Below are 20385 nucleotides of genomic sequence, written 5' to 3' on the forward strand. Positions count from 1 at the left end.
CAACTCTTTATGCATCTTTAAGCATTTTTGACTATGCACAAAAGTGAAAGTCATGCACAGTCGTTATTATCTTAGTTGAAAATGAATTGGCTAGGAGCGGTGACTCACACTTGTAATCTCCGCATTGGCCATCCTGGCCAACATGGTGAAACCCCGTCTCTACTAAAAATACAAAAATTAGCTGGGTATGGTGGTGCATGCCTGTAATCCCAGCTACTGGGGAGGCTAAGGCAGGAGAATCGCTTGAACCAGGGAGTTGGAGGTTGTAGTAAGCCCAGATCGTGCCACTGCACTCCAGCCTGGTGACAGCGAGAGTCTGTCTTTAAAAAAAAAAGAAAAGAAAATGAATTAGAAGTTTTAAAAGAGGACCATCAGTGTGAAAAATTCCGTATCTCACCTTTTTTATAGATTTAAGTTACACAATCTGTGCTCATTATGGGAAAATCAGAAAGTAGAGATGAAAAGAACAGAACAAGTATTCATAATCTTATCCCCTGAGAGAAAACCACTAGTAACATGTACTTTGGTCTGTATCTTTCTGAATCCCTTCTGTACCTGTGTATGTATTTTAATTTATTTTATTTTATTGGAAAATGAGATCCTAGTTTACAGAAAATTTTATAAGGATTGCAATCAGGGCAGGAGCACTAACTTGAAATTTGAAGAATAACAGTAGGAAAGGTTTTAGAAAAATTGGTTACGTTTTAAAAAGCATAAAGAGCTGCAAAATCACTCTGTATACAACAGTACTGCCAGTATTCAAAAATAAAGTAATTTATAACATTCATTCCTATTCATCAGGTTAGCCTAATTTTTTTTCAATTTTGTTCAGTCTGGTTGCTTATAATTTCTTACGGACAAAATTAGGGTAGCCTCTGTCAGGTTCTCTAAAATATGTGGACCATCTCTATGGTAGAAGAGAATGTATCAAAATATGCTTAAAACCTGCCTTTTCTACTAGATTCTATCACAACTTCCTTTTTTAAGAATTAAAGCTGTGCAGTGCCATCGTGGTATATCTCTGCCATTCCTCCCTTAATCCACCTTCAAAAAAGAAAGTGAAACATTACTTATGGTAAATTTTCCTTGATGAAACTTAACCTGATTCTACATTTTCGTGGATTTAAATCAGCTGTGTGATTTAAATGCTATGAGTGGGACTGTGTCTAATTGTAGGTGCTCTTACCCTCGTTCTGACATGGTCATAAACTGCTTGAAGTCAAAGACTTCATCTCCCATCCCTGTCTGTAGGGTCAGTTGTAGAACTTGTTGAATGAATGAATGAATGAATGAATGAACAATTACCAGTGTTTAGGAGCGCAGCATGTACCAGGCACTGTTCTGAGTGCTTCTTGTGGATCCACTGATGGGATCCTTTGTGTTTGTATGAATGCTTGATTATCCCTATTTGGCCCCCATTTGTTGGTTGTCTTCAAGCTTCATGTCTGATTATCACTGTTGGAAGGTGTAAACTCAAAGACTCAGAATACTGGACTTGCTAAGTAACTTAGGGATCATGTTATTTACAGCCAAGGAGACAGGCGCAAAGGGATTAAGAGACTTGCATAGTCCCATGGCTGCTTCGCTGCAGAGTGGGGATAAAAAAAATGCAAGATCCCTGAGTCCCAGGTCAGTAGCTCTCCTGCTTCACAGCACTCTGCTTTCCTCCCAGAGCGTTCCTTGTAGTTTAATTCCCTTCCTTTTGAGGACATTTATATCAATAAATGTCACCATTTTGTAATATTTACAGTAACATCAATTTTAAATCAATTACATTGATAAATTGATTAGTAATTAATTATATTAACAAATGTTTCTATTTAACTTCCCAGGAATTCTTTGTAGCTGCTAAATGCCAAAGCACCACCTTCAGTTCAGAAAACAACAGCTTACAGGCACATTAGGGACAGAGATTATGTCTTAAATTGGTGTTTTCTTGGAGTTCCTGGAGTCATAGTGAGCATTTGTCTATAGTTGTTAATGATCCATCTGTCCCCAGCTGGTGGGTCCCCATTTCCCCTCATGTATCCTGAGGGTCATCTCTGTCTGTTCCTCTTTGCTCTGCAGCTGAAGAGGAAACTGATTAGTCCGCAGTGAGCCAGCCCCACCTGTTCCTACCTCTTCGCCTCATCACCATGCTTTCATTTTCGCCTTTGGCTAAAAACAGATCCTCTTCTCCCTTGTGCATATCTTGTCATTTCTTTCCCTCCCTGCTCTTAGTTATATTCAGTGCGGCGTTATTTAAGTCTACAGAACATCTTGGCCCAGAACTTGAGCTAAGGGGATGTACCACATACTGCATTAAATCATTAAGTGACATTACGTGCTTCCTTCTTCAGGGATCAGGGTGGAGGGAAGCGGGTAGGGAGACATCTTCATTCCTTCAACAACTATATTGAGTGCCTAGTAAATGCCGGGCACTGTTGTCAGTTCTGGGGTTATACAGCTATGAACAAAACAAAATTTCTTTATTTTACTGGAGAGAGACAGATACTAAACCAAACAACTAATAAATATGTAATATGCTCAGGTGGTGAGAAATACCAAGAAGCAGCAGAAAGCAAGGAAAGGGAGAGTGATGGGGAAGTGCTGTTCCGGTTGATTGTGGCAAGTATCTTGAGAAGGAGACATTCCAGCAGCGCTGGAGAGGAGGAAGGGAGGGAGCCACATGGATATGCAGGGGAGGAGAGCACTAGCCACAGAAACAGAGCAAGTGCAAAGGGCCTTGAGGCAAGTGCATGGCTCCAGGAGCGGCCAGGATGTTGCTGTGGCCAAGTACAGTGAGGCGGGCGAGAGTGCAGTGGGAGATGACGGGCCGGGAGTGGTGCAGGGGAGCTCCCATCACGGGTGCCCTCCTAGGTCACCTTTAGTACTTGGCCTTTTGTCTGGATGAGAAGCCATTATGTTCTGAGCTGAGGACTGGCCTGATCTGAGTTGTGTCCACAGGATCCTTCAGGCTGCTTTCCAGAGCCTAGTCCATGGGGGCAAGGACAGAAGTGGGCATCCAGTTAGAAGGCAGTGACGGGGCAGTAGTATTGATAGATGTTGGGGCTGCAGCCGGGTAGAAAGATTGGGGAGCTGAGGAGTGAACAGATTCGAGGCAGAGACAGGATTTGCCAGAGCTGACTGAATGTGGAGTGTGAGTGAGGGAGCAGCATCAGGGATGACTAGCTTTCTGGCCTGAGCATTTATTTTTATTTTTGAGACAGAGTCTCGCACAGTTGCCCAGGCTGGAGCGCAATGGCGCCATCTCGGCTCGCTGCAACCTCTGCCTCCTGGGTTCAAGTGATTCTCCTGCCTCAGCCTCCCAAGTGGCTGGGACTACAGGCACACGCCACCACGCCCAGCTAATTTTTGTATTTTTAGTAGAGACAGGGTTTCACCATGTTGGCCAGGATGGTCTCAATCTCTTGACCTCAGGTGATCTGCCCACCTCAGCCTCCCTAGCCTGAGCATTTATGGCCATTTTCTGAGCTAGGGAAGGCCAAGGACAGAGCGAGACAGTACCCAATTCCGTCGTGAAAGAGACAATGTCTGAGGGCTCCTCCCATCAGTATACAACATGCTCTGATATTTCCCATCTAAAAAAAAAAAAAAATCCTCTGCAACTCTTCTCTCTAAGCCATGTCTCCTTTCATTCTCTCTTGAATCTGCTCCTAGTTGTTTCTTACCCATCATCCCACCAAACCTGGTTTTTATGAAAATCAGCAAACCTCCATGATTCCAAATCACATTCTCCATCATCTCACAGTAAACCCATTTCCAGCCCTGGCATCATCATTTACTCCCCAGTCCTAAAAGAACTTTCCTCCCTCGGCCTCCAAAACACCATGGTGTCCTCTCAGTGCCTTTTCCATCTCAAGGGATGGTGCCTCCACCCTTCAGTAGCAAGTGCGTATCCTTCATCCCTTTACCTGGGGTAGGAAAGCTTCGGGGTGTACGATAGAAAGAATACTACTGTTTTATCCAAATATTCCTAAATATTTCCAGTGGTTGCCCTTGACGAAACTCTCATTTGTGCTTTTTAAAAAATCACCTGTAAAAGGGACTCATTGCTGTGTAAGTCAGCTCTCCATTATTTGCCCTGACGTGAAAACAAAGCCAGAGTGGACCTGTGAGGCAGGAGAGCCAAATCCATGGCTGACACCCAAACCCCTCCCCCTGCAATTTGACAGCTTGCACAGATGATGGAAAGGTGCATGTGTTGTGTGGAATAATGAGGGGCTGCAGAAAGCCATGAGGAGCTTGATGAAAAATCACAGCAGATCTTTTCATCCCAACAACCTTGACCAGGCCCGAGTCAAGGTCATACAATCCTGCCTGTCTTAAAGGATGTTTTTATCGCTAGCTTTTGTGAGCATCCTCGTGTTTTCCAAAAGGAAACATATTTTACTTGACCTTAACTAGGGGGACTCATTGCATCCTCTCCTCTCACACTTTATTCCAGTGTATGTGCTGTTTTTTTAATAATGTTTTTCAATCTTCCCAGAAAGAAGATTGGCCCATGCACAAGCTGGAATGTTCTCCCATGGTTGTTTTTGGGGAAAACTGGAATCCCTCAGAGACTGTAAGACTCACAGCAAGGATTCTGGCCAAACAGGTGAGGAAATGGGATAATGTTCAAGTGCATTTTATTTTATTTTTCGTTTAAAGGTCAGAAAGATGAGTAACTGACCTGTGGTAACCATTTCTCGTTAAACATCCTTAGACTCCATCTCCTATCATATCAACGTGGACAAGGGTAGGGAAAATACCACCCTGTCCATAGGGAGGAAACCAGGCATAATCTGGTTTGTTGTGTGCCTGTGAAATTAGGATGTTGCTTACCCTAGACCAGGAGCATAGCCACAGCTCTGAAGTTCTGAGCTTTTTTCGTGACAGGTTTATGTAGAAAAACATGACATGAAAAACCTGACCCCAAATAATTAGCTTCCTAGGGAACCAGATTGGTCTGAGCAGCTTTCACATTTTCTCCTCTTTCCTTTCTGACTTGAGGAGCGTACTCTGTTCCCCTATCCTGTGCAATATTCTGTTCTTCCCTAGCCCCTTACTTTCTTGCCAGTGCATAAGCAGGCAAAGAATTGGATGGAACAGCCATGACTATGACCATGTGCAAAGAAGAGAAAGAGTGTGTAGAAATAGAGGCAAGGGGGAGGGGACGAGAGTTGAAAACAAAGTGATGAGGGAAAGAAAGAGGTGCCCTTGATGGAAACAGATGATAGCTATCAATAGTTTTCTCCAAAAATGATGCCAACACTGACTCTTCCGTGATGGGCAGCCCTATGCAAACTTATCCTCAAAGACCAAAGAACTTGAGAGACAGAAGAAAGAAGCTGACAAATTGTTTCTTAGAAACATTTACTAGGACTTACAAACTGAAGCCATGCGTGTGTCTTCGGCGGCAGCAAGACAAGATGGTAGATCCCAGTGCCGTTACCCACCAGACCCAGGGCTTATAGGAAAGGCAAGGATGCTTTGTGAATCTGCCTGAGAGCAAGATTTGTGCTCAAGATTGTTTTGACCTAAGGCAGGATTTAAGGTAGCTGTAGATAAAAGTAGATATCTTAGAGGCATTCCCAGAACAGGAGTTAACCAGGAATCAACATGGTACATCAACATCCAAGATGAAATTGTTTTAGCCACCACACTGACTGTTCTGCCCTGGTCTGGTCATTTCTTGCTGATTGGATGATAATTAGACACCCAACCTTGGAAGGCCCAAACTAAAAAGAGGGTAGGAAAATGCCATAGGGCTTTTCCTTGTGACCCCATGAAATAGGCAGCGTGGAGCTTAGAAGTCATATGTCCAGGCTGTGGAGGTCATGCTCCTCAGTGTTGTCAGAGAAGTTAGTGGCAGGGCCTCTGGACTATAAATCTTTTAAAGCTGAAATTTGGCCAGGCACAGTGGCTCATAACCATAATCTTAGCACTTTGAAGTCAAGGCAGAAGGATTATTTGAATCCAGGAGTTGGAGACCAGCCTTGACAACAAAGTGAGACCCAGTCTCTATAATAAATTTTAAAAATTAAAAAAACTACTCAGGTGTGGTGCTACACACCGGTGGTCCCAGCTACTCCAGAGGCTGAGGCAGGAGAATTGCTTGAAACTGGAACTCATCAGAACTCAAGGCTGCAGTGAGCTGTAATTATGCCACTGCACTCCAGCCTGAACAGCAGAGTAAATGAGACCCTGTGACTAAAAATAAAAAGCTGGCATTTCATTTCCTTCTTCCATATACCTTCCAGCCCTTCTCTACCCTTAGAAAAACTTTATTTTTTAATCTAGGGCAAATGTGATGGAAATGATTAACACATATCTGTCCCCATGCCAAGTTAGGGTCCTGGACTGTGTAAACAGAAGTAGAACATTTCCAAACTCTGAGGTCATCTTTCCACTGTGTTCAGCTTAGGTCGGGTGCTTGCTGAAATGCTACCTCGCCAGCCAAGAGTAACCAAAGCCATTCATGGGTTGCCTGTAGAGTGAGACCAAAACATTGGAATTATTTTCCTTGCAGGAGGTTAACTTTCGGATCCTTAATAACAGTTGGTTTTAAATTGGTGCAGAGTATTTGGGCTGAATGAGTCAGAGGGAATAGGCTGACTGGGTGACGTGTCAGAGTCAGTGTCATCAGATGGGATCTCTGCGCATCTTGGGAGGATTGGGTGGCCAATCTGGTGGTTTATTATTTTGTTCCCCTGAATTATTGATGATATTTATAGTGATGTGTTAAGAATTCAGAAGAGGCTGGTAGACTTTCCTGAATGAAAAGCTTTCCCAAGCGAGATGACTTATAAATCTTATAAAAATGCATCCCGTGAATGGAAGATTTCTGCTCCGAAAAAGAACTCTTGAAATATATTGGCACCAGGAGGGTAGTCTGAATGCAAAGATGAGTTGATACAAGCTTCATTCAACTTTTATTATAATTACTACTACTACTAATAGTGTATTAAATGAAAGTTACCTGCCTATCTTTTCATCTCTATAGGACTTGATGATTAAAAAAACAGACCATTTGTATTCTAGTAGCTTGCAAAGGATTAGGGGAGACAGGCTACCAAACTACCAAGGGGAGGCTTAACATGTTAACTAGGGAGGTGAGTGTGGCCTGCTAGACCACCTGTATCCCCAAATTGAATAGCCAGATTACAAAGACACGGCCTTGGGCCAGCTCCTGAGCTCTGCCTTTGAACTCTTGTCAACACCAAGTTTATTCATGTTCTCAAAGCATAGCGGGTTTACTATTGTTAGCTCCTCTTGGGGTGTCTAGAATAAAGCCAGCAACACGTTTAAAGTGAATCTGGGCTCACAGATACAACCAAAAGTGTTCTTTTTGAAACACAGAATTTGAGATCATTTTAGCCTATGCTTAAAGAAAGTGTAAAATGGATGCGGGTTTGATTTTGTTCCTTTTTAGAAGGAGAAATAATAAATAGGATGGTTTGTCTGTAGACCGAGTCCTTTTAAGTAAGGACCCTAAAAAGTTGTTTTCCGGCCCTGTTCTCTCCCATCACAGGCATTGCCGAGCCTACTGTGTGCATAGTATTATCAGGGTGTTAGGTACACGGTGGACATTTAAAAAGCGTTTTAGAGGAGGCTTTGCATTTGGTGGTTGGAGAGCCCTGGTGGTGGACTCCTTGGGTATCTTGCTTTACTTCTTAAGAATTGCTACTTTTTCTTTATGTTGATGTAAAACTGAAAGTGCCACGTTCTACACTCGTTGTTTAAAAAAAATCTGTATCTGTGTGATTTCTTCCCCAATTGCTAGAAAATCCACCCAGAGAGAACACCTTCAGAAAAATTGTTAGCTGTGAAGGAGTTTGAATCACGTAAGTCTTTCTGTGACCAGCCGCCCAGTTCTTTTCCCAGCCGCCCAGTTCTTTTCCCCACAAATTTCACACGGGTTAGGAAGGATTGAAGCGAGGACGGGCTAACTTGTGCTCAGAGGAGTAGTAATTTCTTTAGTTACTAGTTTGCATTTTGATTTGTATGCTGTTTTGAAAAACACTTTTTACTTTTTTCTTCTGAGTTGACAGTATTATTAGGGAATAGTTAAGGGAGGTAGGAGCTCCCAAGATGAATTATTGCACCCTGAGCTACCTCCTGCTCGCCTTCTTGGCATGCTGAATATTTTTGGATCTTTGCTGAATTGCAGTCCTGTAAATAGCTGATGGTCTTACTGAAAGCCATGAAATCTGGGCTTGTCTAGTTGTTTGACCATAGCCCAGATTCCGGGGCCAATTGCAGGGCCCTGGAGTAGGCTGAGGCTGGTTCTGAGTCATTGCTAACTCCTCCCTAACCTCATTGCTAACAGTCGAAGTCCCACGTCCTGAGCAACTTCTAGTCATCAGAGGAAGAGAAGGAAGAAATCGCTTGCTTTCTTTTCCTAGGGTTTGTCAGTTAGACCAAGTGATGGGGAAGAATGTTCTCTGGGGGTTCAACATGTTAGTTTTGGGGTTCTCCCCGCCCCTCCCCCCCGCTTTCCTCTATATCGTTTACAGCAAAAATAGGATGTAGCTAGAAATCCTGAGTTTTCTACTGGGGGAGTAATGGATTGTTCATCCACAGATCTGGATAAGTTAGACAATGAGAAGAAGGATTTGATTCAGAGTGACATTGCTGCTCTCCATCACTTTTACTCCAAGCATCTTGAATTCCCGGACAATGATAGCCTCGTAGTACTCTTTGCACAGGTAAGGATGCCGGCAGCAGGTAACACTCAGTCTGGCCTTTCCCTCTCCAAGGCTGTCTCCCCAGCACGCACTCAGTGAAGATGAATGCAAATAGAACGATGGCATCTTCCTGACAACTAGGCTCTGAGCCAATTGGACCCTGTGTTGCCATAGCCTTGCTCAGTGACCTTGAGCAGATCAAGGTCCTCTCTGCTGGCCCTCATTGATGGGTGGAGTGTGGGAAATTCGTCTCTGCTTCTGCCTCACAAAGAGTTCATGAAAACAAAGGAGTTGTCAGTGCCCTGGTACTCTGGCATACTTTAAGCTCTTTGCAAAGAAAAGACCATTTGAAGTTCCTACATTAAATTTTACTTTTACTCTCTTAAACCTTCTGTTCTATCTGTAGTGTTTTTTCACTCTGAGGCTGCACTGATCGAGCAGAGGCATAGACAGGGGGGCCCCTTCTGATGGCCTGAGGAAGGGCAGTCACCGCCGAGAGGTGCCCAAGTGGGTCTAGGTGCCGGCAGTCTTTCCTGATGGTGGCTAAGAAAGCTTGTTTAGAGAAGCCTAGGTTTACCAAAATCAGACCTAAGGAAAACTTAGAGAGGCTTCTAAGCAAGAACAATTTGAAAGTGATTAACGCTTTGGAAACTAGGCCACTGGCAAGGTGAAGGCTTGGGCATTGTTAGGATGAGAGAAGAAAGGGCGCAGCAGCCATGCTTTGGGGAACACTCAGCCTTCCTGTAATCGTGAGGGTGGCTTTTCCTGCCCTGACTTAGTAGATTGGATTTCTCTCTTTCGTATGCCCTTGTGATTTCCTCTACAAACTGGGCATCTAGTTGAGAGTGACCTTGCCAGATAGGGAAATACTGGAATTCTGGTCCGTGGGAGCAAGAAACTGTATCAGTCTCCAGATGTGTAAAAGAGATGAAGTGGATGCTTCCATGGTTTTGTCTTAGAATAGAATAAGCATTATGTGATGTACCCTTTGGCCAGTAACTCTATTTGCAGGAATCTGTCCTAAGGATATAATCAGAAATCATGGGCAGAGATTTTACATACAAATTGTTTATTGTAGGATTCTTTTAAAAGCCGAAGGCAGAAAGGAAAGAAGGAAGGAGGGGAGGAAAGGAGGGAGAAAGGGAAAGAGGAAAAGGAAATATTAGAAATGGCCAGCAGTGGGAGTTTGGTTAAATAAATTATGGCATCTCCCTGTGATGGAAGGTTACATAACTTTTATAAGTTAAGTTTCAAAGGTTGTCTAAACATTTGGGAAAATGCTGATGACATAACATTAAGTATCAAAGCAGTATAACCAAAAAGTATAATATGAAAACACACATACATAACTTAAAGAAAGATTAAATGGAAGTTCACAGTTGTCTTCTGAGTTGTGGAAAAATTTAGACTTTTTACTGGATGAATTTCTGGATTTTCTACAGTGAGCACATATAACTTAAAAGCATACTAAGACATATTAAGAAAGAGAAAAGGCAAAACACACACTTTAGAAAGTACACACATAAAGAAGTGGCCAGACACCATGGTATGTGTCTGTAGTCCCAGCTACTCAGGAGGCAGAGGCAGGAGGATCACTTGAACCCAAGGGTTTGAGGCTGCAGTGAGCTATGATTGCACCACTGCACTTCAGCCTCGGCAACAGAGTGAGACCCTGTCTATAATGAAAAAAAAAGTGAGTCGTTCATCACTTCTGCCTGCTTCAGCTTCCCCACACTGTGAACCACTATTAACAATTTATTGAATTCTTTTATAAACTTTAGATCTATTTCAATTATATGACTGTCATAATCAGAAAAATATGCTATTCCTTGTAGGTGAAAAAGTGGCTTCAAGTTTTGAGTGTTAAGGTAGAAGGAATAAAAGACCTTTCTCATTTTCATATTATCCTGAGTTTATACTGTACTTTCTCCTAAGTGCTCTGAGACAGTAGATTTGGCTGACAATGGGAAGTGAGGAATCGACTTCTCTTACATTTTCTGAAAAACTAAATACATAATTTTTTTCTGGATTAAATGAGGTATGGGTATATGAGAAAGCAGAGAGATGAAATGAAGTATCCACTCTTCTGGCTATGCAAAAAGATAGCTTTTCCTCTAACACAGTGATGCATGCTGATAAAATTTCTCAGTGTTGACACAGTACATACAGGACCATATTTTCATAACCAAAAATCAAGTCACTCGATCTCACAAGTAGAAGTATATTTGTGGTGAAAGTGACTGACTCTTTGAATTATGGACTGACTCAGAAAATTCAGGACATTTGTATACCTTAAAAAATGTATATATACACATATACATATATAAGTATAGAGAATTCCTTTATAGACTTTATCAGATAAGTATACATTTTGAGATTATATGTGTTCACACAAATACACACACACACACTTTTTTCATATATAAATTTGAAAGGGGGTTATTTACTATCCCCAAAGAAAATTCTAAAGCAGAAATGCAAAGTGCTGCTGCAGCCACATGCCACCGGTCCCTCCTCTCAGCCAGCAGCCACATGTCTGCTGTTCCAGCCCCTGAGCCCTTTCCACCATCTGGTCCATGGGAGACTGTTGTGGGTTACCTCAAGACCTGGCAGCAGCTGGCAGCAGAAGGTGACCGCACATCTTTGACAGCATCGAGGTGTGTTCTAATCACTGGGAACATATGCATGATTGGGAAGTGTATTTTTGGTGTGCAGTCTACATCTAGTTTAAATGCTAATTATGAGAATAGCCTTAGCAAGGTTCTTACGCCTGATTTGAGTTCAGACAAAGGACTATGGACCCTGCATTTTTCTTAACATGCAAGTTCACTTTTCTTCTCTAGGGATATTTCAGAAGGGAGGGAAAGCTGGCAGGAAAATTGCTGTGTAAGTAGGCTTAAACACCATCACAAAAGGAACGGTAATGACTTTTAGGCTCATGGGAGCCTTAAGAGGAGCGGGAGGGAATAAAGGGACTGATGGTCATAAAGTGACCGAGTCTGGAGAAATCTGGAGTTGTAGACTGGGCTCATTGAGCCTGCTGCAGATGAGGGACTGAAAAGCAAAAGAAACAAGAACCCCACCTCCCGAAGTAGTCAGAAGCTGTCTGTCCTCAAGAATCCCACCTCCCGAAGTAGTCAGAAGCTGTCTGTCCCTAGGTCAGCTTTGAAAATTGTTGCAAACTTGCCTGATGCATTGTTTCATTCTGAAAACATTTGCACCAGACACTGCTGAGGCTGTTAGTATTCAGTCCGAGATGATACATAGATCATTTAGAACCCAGTATAATACAGGATACAGGTCATGCGCCAGTAATTTTGTTGAATGAATGAAAATTTACTCTTTTTTTTTTTTTTAAGACTGAGTCTCACTCTGTCGCCCAGGCCAGAGTGCAATGGCGTGATCTCGGCTCATTGCAACCTCCATCTCCTGGGTTCAAGCAATTATCCTACCTCAGCTTCCCAAGTCACTGGGATTATAGGCACCTGCCGCCACACCCTGCTAAGTTTTGCATTTTTAGTAGAGATGGGGTTTCGCCTTGTTGGCCAAGGTGGTCTTGAACTCTTGACCTCAGGTCATCCGCCTGCCTCGGCCTCCCAAAGTGCTGGGATTATAGGCATGAGCCACCGCGCCTGGCCTGATTTACTCTTACCTAATGTTGGTTGATGGTCATTGGTTAATGGTTGTTAGTCAACGTCTGTATGACAGAATTGGTGAGGGTACTTGGAGTTGGCTCAAAATATAGTTTTTTACTTAGTTGCCCAACCCCTCAGGATTTCAAAGGCTGTGTATTATTTTACTAACCCACAGTTCCCTCCCATTTTCTGCTTTTTATGTTGAATTGTAAATACTGCCAGTCAAACCCATCATAGCTCTTACTGCTTTGTATTCCAAGACCCTGCATTCGGCCCTTTCATGTTAAGTAAAATAACCACATTAAATTTAATAGATCAGATCAATTTTAGAAGGAACATGGTACAGAGTGAAGAAACCAGAGTCACCGTCAGAATGCCTAGTCTGAATTCTGACTCCTGCTCTGCCACTTACCACTTACATGTCCTTGAGCAAGTCACTTAATCCCTCAACCTTCCTGAGCCTTAATTTTCACATCTGTAAAATGAGTTGCTGTAGTAATGCTATAGTGATATTGCAGATTTATGAGACAGTAAATCTGCAGTTCCTAGCACAGTGCCTGGCCCAGTGTGAGTGCTCAGAAGATGCTAGTTTCACAAAGCCCATCTGGTGGCCTGAGTCGTAGCAGTGCAGTGTCTCTAAGTGCGGAAGAGAGTGGGGTGGAATCGTTCAGTGTGCATGCCTCTCAGACAGAGCCTTCATAGCAGCGTGGGACAAGCAAGGACTTTGTTACCAAGTGGCTTTGTGACTGTGGACAAGTCAGTGTTCATCTCCGACTTTAGTTCGTCCTCTAAAAAGTAGACTCTGAGTTTTCTTCCAGCACTGAAATTTTAGAAACATGAAGAACACCCACTGAATTGTCTCCCAATAGTCTGGTGTTCTTTGAGGGCACAGATTTTCAGCCTGTTTGTCTTTCTGTGTACAGTGCCCAGCACGTAAGGGCTCTCAGTACATATCTGTGGAAAGAATTAGAGCAGGACAGAAATTCGCCATATGTAGTCCTCGTTTTCAGCCTGCTTGTTCTAAGTTAGGCTTCCAGAGTAGTCAAAGTTGCCCTTGGTATTTTTCTATGCAACATTTTTTTTTTCGAGATGGTGTCTTATGCTGTCACCCAGGCTGGAGTGCAGTGGTGTAATCTCAGCTCACTGCAACCTCCGCTTCCCAGGTTCAAGTGATCTTTCTGCCTCAGCCTCCCGAGTAGGTGGAGTAGCTGGGATTACAGGTGCACACCACCAGGCCCAGCTAATTTTTGTATTTTTAGTAGAGACGGGGTTTCACTGTCTTGGCCAGACTGGTCTTGAACTCCTGACCTCAGGTGATCTGCCCGCCTTGGCCTCTCACAGGTGTGAGCTACTGTGCCCTGTACAATGTTTCTTTTAAGGGATAAGAACATGGCTCATAGTTGATTTGGCTGAGACTTGAAAAGCAAGGTCTCAGTCCCTTAGCTTCAATCCCTCAATCCCTCTGCCTCTCACACAGAGTGGGGGATGGCAATTAGATTAGATGAATAAGGGCTTCATATTTACCACCTCACCTTATGAGATAGGCATTGGATTGATTCCTTTCTTTAAAGACACAGTGACTCAGTGACAGGCTCATGATCATACAACAAAGCTGTAGCATAATTGAGATTAGACGCCAGGTATCTTCACCCCCATGCAAGTGTGCAAACGTCGTCCTCGGAGCCTTAGGATTCTTGGGCATGCTTGGGCCACTGTATTTAGATGGTAGGTGGGCTATGCTACGGGAGGCATCACAGTTCTGCTTATTTGTGATCGCATAGAACTGATAAGCAAATTTGTTTGAATGATAGCATGGCCAAAAGAAAGGTTTTTAAAACCACTAACCCAAAACATCTTCCTGATTTGTTAAAGGTCACAATTTTAAAGAATGAGCTCTACCCAGAGAGAAGGTTCATCTCATTTTTTTTTCTTTCTCCCTTTTTCTCACTGCAGGTTAACTGCAATGGCTTCACAATTGAAGATGAAGAACTTTCTCATTTGGGATCAGCGATATTTCCTGAGTAGGCTGAGTTTGACTTCTTTCCTTTTCTTTTTACTTACTTAACACTAATTTGATTTTTTTCTTTTTTTTTCATTTTTAAATAAGCCACCTAACTGCGTGTGGCAGACATGAAACTCCAAGTGAATTAAAACAGGTTTTTAATCTGCTAGGTTTCAAAATATTTCCCCTACACTTAAGGCTGCAAAGGTAGTAGTTAAGAGAACAGTTGCTTGTTAAGTCCTGCTAAGCAGAGAGCTGCTGTTAAAGAATATTTTATAGTGTGCATAGAAGGAACAGCCCATGCCCTGCTGAGAAATTAGCTTTCTGCCTATCTGTGGTTCTGGAAATCTTTGCATTTCTTATGCTCAAAGTGAAACATTAATTGCCAGCCAAGAATTGGCCACAGGCTTGAGTACAGAATATATGAGCTTCTTCTCCATCTGTCCCTTTTGATAAATACCAGTAAAGAAACAGCACAATTTGGAGGGAGAATATGCTGAAGTAGTGAGCTGGGAAAAATTTCGAAGAACTATAGGATTTTCTCTCGACTTGAAGAATACTTGAGTAATTCAGCAAAGGATAGCCAGTTGACAAATGGAGATCTTTATAGATCTGACTTTAATGGATTGCCAAGAATGATTTTGCCTTTGTCTGTGTAAGGTCTGTTGCCAAGTTAAATGAGGAAATGAGGCCGGGAGAGGTTCTATGGTCCGGGAAAGGGGCCAGAGAAGTCGCGCTCTACCTCTCTGGGCATGGGTTTTTATAGGGAGTGGAGGCAATTGCTTGGTTATTGGGGAAACAAAGCGAAGGCAACTTTATTGGTTATAGGGAAACAGGATGTGCACGGGGCGGGCTGTTGTTGGTTGGCGGGCGGGGCTTTGGGTAAGCGGGCTGGCCAGGGGCATATGGGGCAGACTGCTATTGGGCAGGGTTTGGCGGGGCTTCTTTAAATTTTGTGGCGGGGTCTTCCAACGGCGGGCGGGAGGCTGAGTGCATAGTTTGGTGTTGAGTGTATACTTGGGTGTATTATGCAGAGGTGGGTGTGGGGAAGCCACTTGGGGAGGCCAGATGCTGAGTAATGGCTTGGAATGATGACATAGTTATCAGGCGTGGAGAGGTATGGGTGTGTCCATTCAGCTCCCGGGGAGGCAACCGGCCTTACAGTCTGTCTCATGGAATGAGAATTTCCAAAATGCTTCAGTCCCTGAAATTAAACCCTGCTTCACAGATAGAGCCACGGAATTTGTGCATCTCCCCGCTCCAAATCAATACACCTTGTCGATGACTTCCATCTAGGGGGAGGTTGCTTAACATATACTACAGGGGCCTTTGGCTGTAGGTTGCCACATACGTGGGAAACCCTTAGCACTCATGCATTTGCCCTGAATGATGTGCCTGCCCTTAGCTATGTGCATCAGCCACAGGTGTAGGTCAGAAAGAGAAGAATCCATACAGGTCTGTGTCTCATGAGCAGCTATCACAGGCTTACTTGAACCAGACAGACCAAAAAGTTTATTCACCTCATATTACTGTCCTTGGGGCCAAAATGGTGTCATCTGCAGTTGCAATTCTAGTAGTGAGGAAAGAAGCATTTTTTTTTTTTTTAACTTTGGCCCCTGGGAAAGGCAGGAGAAAAAGAGGGCATTGGATTCACTGAAGAAGGCGCATACTGACACCTTTAGAACTGAAATGAACTATGAAATGTCTCTGTTCTCGATATCTTAAAGACCAAAAGATTAAGAGTGAGGTGCTCCCTCACACAGTGGTTCACACCTCTAATCTCAGCACTTTGGCAGGCCAAGGCGGGTAGATCACGAGGTCAGGAGTTCAAGACCAGCCTGACCAACATGGTGAAACCCCGTCTCTACTAAAAGTACAAAGATTAGCTGGGCATGGTGGCATGCTCCTGTAATCCCAGCTACTTAGGAGGCTGAGGCAGGAGAATCACTTGAACCCAGGAGGTGGAGGTTGCAGTGAGCCGAGCAGTGAGCGAAGATCACGCCACTGCATTCCAACCTGGGCTCTCCATCTCAAAAAAAAAAAAAAAAAAAAAAAAAAGGACTTTGAGGGATTTCCCACCTTGCGTGGCTACCAATAGAATTTACCCAGAATATGAATTGTTTCAGGGTCTTTGCCTTCATATATTTCCCCCACCTTCATTAAAAAGATACCAAGTCTGTCTTGAACTAATAGTTCTGCAAGGTGGTTTTAGAAATGTGCTTTTATTTTAAAACAACTACTCTTTCGATGCATTTGTTTATCCGATTTCCTAGAGCCAGATTCCTTGGGCATCGCCTTCCAGGAAGCCAGGTGGGCCTTGGTGTAGAGCAGAGGTGGTCCTCCCCAAGGTCAGGACCAGGAAGTTGCTACATGTTTGTCCCAGGCACCCGGCCAACCACACACTTTGTTTAGGCCTTTAGCAACCGGGAGGTGGGGGAGTGCACTTGGCCATGGCCAGCCTGGGGCAGCTCATCCTCATCAGGCTTCGAAACCCCTTTCCCTCTTTGTATTCTCGGAGCAAGCAGGAGAGGGGCTGTGGTCTCTGAAGGGTCAGGGAGGTGACATTGGCCACCAGAGCAATGACACACATGGCTGTGAGTGCCCATAGGAGCATGAGCCCCAGTTTCCGGGCAGTTTTAATTGGGGGAAAAAAATCCCTTTGGGCTGAAATCATATCGGCATTGTGATTTCAAAGGCAGCATTTTCAGAGATCAAGCACTTTTTCCCTGTAGTTTAGAAATTTCTGTTCTCAGAACTTTGACCTTGATATAATCAGAAAGCTCAAAGCACCTCGCATAGGCGAATCTCTCTCTCCTTCTCGCTGTCCCTGAAAAGCAGACAGTGAGCAGCAGGAGCAGTAATGTCCCAATTTTCCAGATGAGGAAATTGAGGTGCAGAGAAACTCAGACGGGCGTCTCCGGGTCTCTCGGGGGATCACACACCCTTCCCTCCTTAGGAAGCTGGCATTTCTCAACATCTGAAAAAAAAAACGTGAGAAATAATCCACTAATACAAAAAGGTGCTTGAAAATGGCAACGCATCTGTCTTTGACATTGTATAGTGCAGTAGCAGTTAGCTGTGGGTACTGGGTTCTGAGAGCCGCATTCTATCAGGACGGAATATTTGTGGCATTTGTTTTTGTTGTTGTGTGTTTTTTGGTTTTGGCTTAGATATTACATGAATTGTGGATTTCCATTTTTAATATGGTAAAAGTCTTAGATGGTAGCTAGGATTATCAATGCATGCAGAACAACTTCTTAGAATATGATAGCCAACTATTAGATTTTTTAACAATGTCTTGTAAAGATTCAGTTCCTTTGACTTAGCAAGTAAGTAGTCAAGGAGACTAAACAGCCTCCCTGTCTCATTTTAAAAACTGGGTTTTCTCTTCCGATTGACAGTGTTGCATTGATGAATCATAGCTGTTGCCCCAATGTCATTGTGACCTACAAAGGGACCCTGGCAGAAGTCAGAGCTGTACAGGAAATCAGCCCGGGAGAGGAGGTGAGTTCATGGCTATGGGTGGCTGCAGCAGGGGGCTGGAACCTGCTCTTTTAAAAGGCAATGTGGACAGATCTGTGCAGTGTTATTTGAAGTGTGAGCCGTGAATGCTTCCAGCAGTTCAGCTGAGTCCATCCTCAGGCTCCCCTGGAGTCGGTGATCAGATTTGTGACCTGTAGCTTAGATTCCCACACTTTGGGGCTTCTGTTTAGTGCTTACCTTTTCCATCAGTGGTTAAGAAAAACAAAAACATAATAAATTTGACTTAAATTCCTCACAAAGCTTTATATTTACAGAGAAAGAAGACATTTACTACCAAAATGACCACAGTGAAACTTGATTTTCTTTAGAGTCTCTCTATCCCTGCTGCCAAACAATGGAGTTTGAGCCTTATTAATTTTTGGTGAATTCTTGCTTGTTGCCCACCATCCCCCCAAGGTCCGAAGTGAAAGCAAGCAAGTGACGCAGCAATAGCTAAAGAAGTGGCCCTGCAAATGACACATCAGCATTTCGTGCTCTGTCAGTTCCACATGTGAACTTCAGGTCGCAGTTCACTTTTTAGGAACGTGATTCAAATGCCCAGGTATATGCAGTCATAGGAGAAATCGAGGCAGTCTGTGGCCAAGAGGCACACTGGCTTCCCTCCTCAGCTTTGGGATGTGGAAAGAACCAGCCAGCTGCCCCATCACCTGCTCCATGATTCCCTGTCCCCTTCCCATGTTTGATTCCTGACTACCTCATGGGACATCTCACCTGGGAAGGGCTGGCCTGGTGGATTGCTATAGTATGCTCTGTTCTTAAGTAAATCCCCAGCAAGACAGGAATTTTTGGGGACTTGTAATCACACACTTAGGTTAAATTTCAGTTTAGCAATTTGTAATGCTATTCTACGGTGCACATCTGGGTATTAGAAGTGTGAAGTGTGACTGTCAGTGTGCTGAGTGAGAAATGCTTTGCTTTCTCTGGAAGGCGCTCACTCATCCACAGTGGTACTGGGAGCTGAGGCCCAAGGCACAGGTTGGCCCTTCCACCCTCAGCTAAAACTATCGTGATGAGGGTGTGTCCCTTTTCGGCTGGGGTGTCTTGAGTTTCTGAATGTCTTGTGGAGACTGCCCTGAAGGCTTTCTTGAAACAGATCATTGCAGCCAGTCAGAATGTAATGACCTGGCTCCATCCCGCCTGTGGGCTGACTGCAGAGATGAGCGGGTTGTCACCTAGGCTGGCTCAGTCTGACCGTGAGCAGTGGTACTGGAGTGGCCTTTGTCGCCATCTTCTGGAACCTTCCGTGTGTTGCACTGTGTGTCGGTTATTTCAGAGATAATGGGACAGGCTCTTGCGGTGTGAGGCAGGGCAGGGCTGGCTGCGGTTTCCTTTTGCCATCATGTTCTCCCAGATCTGAAACACAGTGACTCCATTTTTGGGAAGTCAGTGCTTTGGGGGTTACTTACCCTTCAGAGGAGGAGAAACTCCATTCCCCAGGGTTTCAGGGTGACCTGCAACGTGTCCAGTACTGCCCTGTGGGCTGGGGAGAGCTTGGCTGCCCCTGTAGCACCCAGCCCCATGCGTGTCCTCCCCTGCCTGCCTGGCGGTGCCCGCGGTCACTGGCACACTGGCAGCTTTGTGAGATCCATCTGTTCAGTCAGACATTTGCCTGATTGTGTGGGATGGGCAGCCAGTGCTGTCCCAGTGAGTAGATAATGGACATCTAAATGCTGGTGTCCTCCATATGCTCCACGTCTTAGTTACAGACCCCGTTAGGAAAAGGCGAGGACAGTGGAGCCCCATGAACCGAAGGTAAGAACTTTCCAAGCTCCCAGTTCTGCAGGATAAGGAGCTGCCCGCCCCGCCAGGCCGCAGCATTCTGGTGACCTAGAAGTTGTGTTCCCCCTCCACTGGTCTCTGGGCCACCTAGGGCTGTGGGTCCCAGCCCGCCGAGCGGAGCCTCCCGCTCCGTTGCCAGCTGATGTGAGGAGAAGAGGAACTCAGCTGCATGTGTGTGCGCTCATGTCCTCCCCTGCACACACCCGGTGATGATGGCAACAAAGCATTCGAACCATCCCAGGTAGTGAAATGTGAGACTACATGAAGGCCAGGCAGAGGCAGCCAAGGCAGCAGGGATCCCTGCACCCTCCAGGTCCTTGTTTTAAGGGTTCCTTGATTCTACAGACTCTTTCCACTAATCTGCATCTTGGCTTCAGCTCCCAGTTCATCTGTGGACTAGTGAACACCTTCCGGAGAAAGCCAGCGTCCGGTGGCTGCTCAGTGTAGGAAGTCAGTGCCTTAAAGTAAAGAGCGGACTCCTCCGCTGCAGCCCGCCTGATCCTCTATCCCTGCATGGATGCCGCCACAGCTGAGTGCAAAGGCATGGGAATGAGTTTACCTGTAGCAGACTGAAGCTTTACCTTTTTGGACCCCATAGGTTTTTACCAGCTATATTGATCTCCTGTACCCAACAGAAGATAGGAATGACCGGCTAAGAGATTCTTATTTCTTTACCTGTGAGTGCCAGGAGTGTACCACCAAGGACAAGGTAAGGCCGTTCATGGGGCAAGAGCACTGATTGCACCCTGATCTT

General features: G+C 44.5%; 1 protein-coding gene and 1 long non-coding RNA gene across 3 annotated transcripts in view; one reads left to right on the plus strand and one right to left on the minus strand.

The window, feature by feature from the left end:
• SMYD2 (SET and MYND domain containing 2) overlaps window positions 1-20385 on the plus strand; it is a 57326-nt gene that overhangs the window by 30461 nt on the left and 6480 nt on the right. The window contains exons 3-8 of one of the 2 annotated variants that reach the window (XM_032289223.1): window positions 4490-4600; window positions 7769-7829; window positions 8569-8693; window positions 14261-14328; window positions 17711-17813; window positions 20230-20340. In XM_032289223.1, coding sequence (XP_032145114.1) covers window positions 4490-4600; window positions 7769-7829; window positions 8569-8693; window positions 14261-14328; window positions 17711-17813; window positions 20230-20340 — 579 coding nt within the window. The remainder of the gene's footprint in view (window positions 1-4489; window positions 4601-7768; window positions 7830-8568; window positions 8694-14260; window positions 14329-17710; window positions 17814-20229; window positions 20341-20385) is intronic. The other variant, XM_032289224.1, reaches the window with a different exon arrangement.
• On the minus strand, window positions 1137-20230 carry LOC116558930. The gene is made up of 3 exons (XR_004272236.1): window positions 18310-20230; window positions 13943-13951; window positions 1137-1148 (listed from the first exon to the last, which is right to left on the minus strand). It is a non-coding gene; the product is annotated as an uncharacterized LOC116558930 (long non-coding RNA).

The sequence above is a fragment of the Sapajus apella genome, unplaced genomic scaffold (assembly GCF_009761245.1).
Source record: "Sapajus apella isolate SASKATOON/1434 unplaced genomic scaffold, GSC_monkey_1.0 scaffold22, whole genome shotgun sequence".
NCBI classification, from domain to species: Eukaryota; Metazoa; Chordata; class Mammalia; order Primates; family Cebidae; genus Sapajus; species Sapajus apella.